Source organism: Lathyrus oleraceus, chromosome 2, assembly GCF_024323335.1.
Source record: "Lathyrus oleraceus cultivar Zhongwan6 chromosome 2, CAAS_Psat_ZW6_1.0, whole genome shotgun sequence".
Lineage (NCBI taxonomy): Eukaryota > Viridiplantae > Streptophyta > Magnoliopsida > Fabales > Fabaceae > Lathyrus > Lathyrus oleraceus.
The window spans coordinates 131,598,873-131,604,872 of record NC_066580.1 but is presented as its reverse complement, the minus strand read 5'-3'; the positions used below and the strand labels follow the sequence as shown (position 1 = coordinate 131,604,872).

Below are 6,000 nucleotides of genomic sequence, written 5' to 3'. Positions count from 1 at the left end.
ATCTTCTGCATGTCCACACTCCCTTCCTCTACTAATTCACAAACGAAATGGTATTGAACTCCTATATGCTTTGTCTTGGAATGAAAAGTTGGATTTCTTGCCATGTGCATGGCACTTTGGATTTCACAATACACAATAATTTTTGGTTGTTTGTATCCGAGCTCTTCCAATAACCTTTGAATTCATATAGCTTCCTTGGATGCTTGGGTAGCTGCTATATATTCAGCTTCTATAGTAGATAGAGCTATAACAGTCTGCAATTTGGATAACCAGCTTACATCTCCTCCTATAATTATAAACACATAGCGAATTGTAGATTTTCTTTTGCCAATATCACCTGCATAATCTGAATCAACATATCCTCTGACACCAAACTCCAATCCTCCAAAACATAATGCAACATTGGGGGTTCCTTTTATATATCTCAGGATTTTCTGAATAACATCCCAATGCTCTTTACCAGGATCGTCCATAAATCGACTGACCGCTCCCACTGCTTGTGCAATGTATGGCTTGTACATATCATGGCATATAGAAGGCTTCCCACCGTTGATGCATAGGGTACTCAAGAAATTTCCATGCTCTCCGCTTCATTTATAGGATTCATACTTGAGGATAATCTATAATTGATAGGAAGTGGGGTAGATATTGACTTACAGTCTTGCATGTTGAAGCGCCGCAAAACTTTTCGTAGATAATTTCTGTGAGAAAGCCAAGTCTTCCTATCTTTCCTATCTTATTGAATTTGCATTCCTAAAATCTTGTTTGCTGGCCCCAAGTCCTTCATATTGAACTCCCTAGCCAATTGTGTCTTCAATTCTTGGATGTGATCTTTGTTGCGGCCTACCAACAACATGTCATCCACATACAACAACAAAATGATGAAAACATTTTCCTCAAACCCCTTGTAATATTTACAATGATCTGAGCTCAGCTTGTGATATCCAAGGCTAATAATGAAGGAATCAAATCTCTTGTACCAACACCTCAGCGCCTGCTTTAAACCATACAGATATTTGGTCAACCTATAAACCAAGTTTTCTTTTCCCTTTTCTTCAAAACCTTATGGTCGGAGCATATACATACATATATATATATATATATATATATATATATATATATATATATATATATATATATATATATATATATATATATATATATATATATATATATATATATATATATATATATATATATATATATATATATATATATATATATATATATATATATAGCAGTCTTTACGTCCAACTATTCAAGATGTAAATCATAAGTAGCACACATAGCTAACACTACTCTGATAATGGTAAGTCTAATCACCGGAGAAAATATTTCATTGAAACTAATTCCTTCCTTTTGAGCATATCCTTTAACCACCATTCTTGCACGTTATCTTTCCACTTGATCAGTAGCATCATGCTTAATCTTATAGACCCATATGTTGTCGATGGCTTTCCGACTCTTTAGAAGTACAACAAGATCCCATGTCTTATTTTTATTTAAGGCTTCCATTTCTTCCTGCATTGTTGCGATCCATAAAGAATTATTTGAGCAACTCATAGCCTCTTCAAAGGTTGATGGTTCTCCATCTTCTGTTAGAAGATAATATGCATCATGGCTTGCCATAACATAGTTTTACTGTCAATTTGGTTTCCTTTTTGGATATGTTGATCGTCGAACTTCAATACCATCAGGTTCCTCTAGTTCTTGTACGCCGTGCTCTGGTTCTGCTTCAAAATAATCATCTTCTACAGACTTTCCATCTATATGAACAATAGTGATATCTTTAAAAGTGATGTTATTTTCCTGTTCCCTTTACAGTTCATTCTCTGCAAAGATTACATCCCTGCTGACAATAACCTTGCAGGAAGCGGGATCCCACAGGCGATACCCCCTGACACCGTTAGCATAGCCCAAGAATATGCATTTCCTATATTTTGGATCCAACTTAGCTCTTTCTTGGGAGTTGTACATCACGTACACAGGACATCCAACCACATGTAGAGTAGAATACTCATCTGGCTTTCCTTTCCACATCTTCATCATAGTATTTAAACCAATTGCACTTGACGGCGATCTATGTATCACGTAACATGCAATTTTCACTACTTCTGCTAGAACGACTTGGCTAATCCTACACTTCATAACATAGCTTTAGTCCTTTCTAGGAGAGTTTAATTCATCCGCTCTGCTACACCATTCTGCTGAGGTGTATGAGAAACTGTAAATTGTCTCATTATACCCTCTTCCTTGCAGAATGCCAGAAAATCATCTTCTGTATATTCTCCTCCATTGTCTGTCCTCAAGCACTTAATTTTCTTTCTAGTTTCAAGCTCAACTAGTGCTTTGAAATACTTAAATATTGAAAACACATCTGACTTCTTCTTGATTGGCTATACCCATAATCTTCTGGAGTATTCATCAATGAATGATACAAAATATTTTGCTCCTCCCAGGGACATTTGCGGTGACTCCCACACATAAGAATTAATCCAGTCAAGTGTGTGTTTGTTCTTAGTAGTTGATCTATCCAACTTCAACCTATGTTGTTTGCTTATCACATAAACCCAACATTACGATCAGAAAAATGATACCTCATAAGTTGTTCAACAGTTAATTATTTGAAATCGATTTTCTCTAAACCATCCATACATTCATTGTTGTGTCTTCATCAAATGTGAATCCACGACCATCATTGTTTCCCTCTACATCTTCTTCTTATATCTTCTTATGACGTGGTATTATCATTATCTGACAACGACAAATCACCAGATTCGTATATCACGTCATAATTCATTAAAAGATTGTAAGCATCTGAGTTATATTCAGTATTCAATGTACTATTGTAACATTCATCTTGTTAAATTCTCCAACAAATTTAAGATGTAAACTTTGCTAGCCCCACACAGAACTAAAGATCTAAGTATATCATTTGACAAATTGCGGTTTTTCTTCATTCTCAAATCCAAATACACCATTCCAGAATTGTTGTTTGATTTTTACTGTTCCTCTTAAATGATGTTCCCCAGATTTTCATTTACTATTGACGAAAGAAAGAAGTAGAATGATTTTACAACAACTTTTTTTTTTGGAATGCAATAAAGGATAAGTGAGAAAGAAATAACAACATGTGAGAATATAATAGTATTAAATCTTCCCCAAATTTAAAAAAAAATGACAACATATAATATTATGATTACAGAAATTAAAAAAAAATGCAAATTACAATATGCTATAGGATATAAAAGTGATACTATACTATTATGGACCAACATAACTTAGATCAAACATTTGATTTTAGTTGCTAATTTGAAGCCTCGCTTCTTGTAGCAGTTTTTAGTGGTCATTTATTGTTATTTTGTGTACATTGGCATTCATCGTCTGAGACATCAAACACAAGTTCCCACCATCGTACTGTCGATGACCAAGTTGCATGTATAATCAATTGTTCATGGTCCACAAGTGGAAATTATTGGTCTCATCTTCTGACGATAAACAACAATTTTAATTAACCACTTTTAACTTTTTATTGCATGTCTAACAAATTGTTCACGCTCCACAATTGGAAATTATTTGTATCATGTTCTGAACATGTGACTACAGGTCCACACCTTCAAAATATATAGCCAAGCAATTATCATTTACATCATAGTCAGGCCAGTCCTAATAATGTCTGACATCATTAAATTTTCTCCATAAGGACCAAAAAAGTTCCAAATCATTTTACTTACTTTAAATCTCGGTAATAGAATTAAGATAGCAAGGCTATGGAATCCCAAAATGAAGACCATATTGCTTCAAATTTGCTCAAAGCTCAAAGCCACATATGGAATCATATTTTTAACTTTGTAAATTCAATGTCACTTAAATGTGTAGTTGATTTAAGCATACCAGATATCATACACAGCTATGGCAAACCCATGTCACTCTCAAAACTCATTTCCTCACTACCAATCCATCCTTCCAAAAAACCTTGCATTTATCGCTTGATGCGAATCATGACTCATTCTGATTTTTTCTCTCAACAAAATATCACGGATAATGAGCTAGAAATCGAGTATATGTTAACGGATGTATCTAAGTTATTACTTAAGGATAATCCAATGAGTATGGCACCATTCGTGCAAGGGAGTCTCGATCCTACTATGACAAATCCATGGCATGAATTTTCCACTTGGTTAAAAAATGATGATATTACAACGTTTCAAACTACACATGGGAGGTTTTTGTGGAATTATGCAGAGCATAACCCTAGATTTAACAAATTATTCAATGACTCCATGGCAAGTGATGCTCAATTAGTCACCAATTTGTTTTTTGAGAATTGCAGGGAAGTGTTCAATGGATTGGAGTCGTTGGTTGATGTTGGTGGAGGAACAGGAACCTTAACTGAGGCTCTTGCAAAATCATTCCAACAATTAGAGTGCACTGTCTTTGATCTCCCACATGTTATTGAAGGTTTACATAAAAGTGATAACGTAAAATATGTTGGTGGAGATATGTTTAAAGAAATTCCACCTGCAGATGCCATTTTGTTGAAGGTAAATATGTGATTTCTGGTTTGGTTGTTAAATGTGTAGTACAGAATAATTGAACCAAAAACCCTAATCATCACATATTGTCTCCTCTAGTTGTTTATTTTTCTCTATCTTTTGTTTATAATCAAACACAACTTTAATGAATTCACAGTGGATATTGCATGATTGGAATGACGAGGAATGTGTAAATATATTGAAGAAATGTAAGGAATCATTGAAGAAGAAAGGTGATGAAGGGAAGGTGATTATCATAGAAATGGTGTTGGACAGTGAGGAAGAAAATATTAATGAATCAGTTGAAACAAAACTCTTCTTTGATATGGCAATGATGGTGTTACTAGCTGGAAAAGAGAGAAATAAGAAAGAATGGGTTAAGCTGTTTTTATCAGCTGGTTTTAGTGATTATAAGATAACTCCAATTTTAGGCTTAAGGTCTGTGATTGAGGTCTATCCATAATAAAAATAAAAGTAAGCCAATTGTCATAATCATCTTAAATTTATTAGGATTAATATCTATTTTGGTATTAAGACAATTTATTTAGGGTATTGTCTTTAATGAAACATTGCATTCCTTTTAATTAAGTTAAGTTATCCAATTAATTAATGTATGTAATTTAATCAATGTGAGATTTAGTGTTTTTTTTTTTCAATTAACACACAAAAACACATAACTTTCAAATTCATCTTCAACTTAAATTTTTGACATGTCCTAATGTTTCAGAAGTAATATCAAACGTTTTTAATATTGTGATTAAGTAGAGGTTTCCAGTCTTTGTATAACGGGTAGACTTTTGATTTAAGAATATTGAGAGATTGTCTTAAACTATATCATAAACATCAAACACTCACAAGACCTTTTTTTAGAGTGTATTGTATAAGCATGTGATTAATGACTTTAGACATCTATCCTGGTTAAGTGAAGGCTCTAAGAATCCTACCTCAAAATTTCAGAGGAATGGAATTTAGTTCCACAATTATACAGGTGGTCTATCAAAAGTACTCTTGTAGCCTGATACTTCCCTCATACAAAATTTAAATCTCATTAAGAGTTTATATTATTTTATCCTCTTATCGCTTCATGATTCATGCTTCTTTTATTTCTACTAGCATGATCGTCTCGTTTTGCTCATAACTTATTACTACCCATTGAATCTAATTCTTGGAGTCTCGACTCTTTTAGGTCAGGTTATCATCCTAAGCAACTCACTTATTTAAAGGCATTATTCCCGTCCTATTTGATGTATTATGGAATTTCATCAAAGAATCTGTTAAATTTTTATTAATGCATACATGATACACTCTTACAGCTCCTTTAGAGACACACTCTCCAATAGTCTTGTATTTTCTTCTCATTTGGCGTTTCTTACAATTATAATAACGGATATCAAGTTTTTCAATAGTCGCGATACTATCGCAATGGATCAACACAATTGATATATATTTTTTCCATAAAGGGATC

General features: G+C 33.5%; 1 protein-coding gene across 1 annotated transcript; it reads left to right on the top strand.

Annotated features, from left to right (window-relative positions):
• Positions 1–3,647: 3,647 nt before the first annotated feature.
• LOC127121020 (probable O-methyltransferase 3) lies at positions 3,648–5,141 on the top strand. Its single transcript, XM_051051642.1, has 2 exons — positions 3,648–4,544; positions 4,693–5,141. Exons 1-2 carry the CDS (start codon positions 3,771–3,773, stop codon positions 4,996–4,998), a joined length of 1,080 nt encoding a protein of 359 aa, XP_050907599.1. The 5' UTR covers positions 3,648–3,770; the 3' UTR covers positions 4,999–5,141.
• Positions 5,142–6,000: the final 859 nt, after the last annotated feature.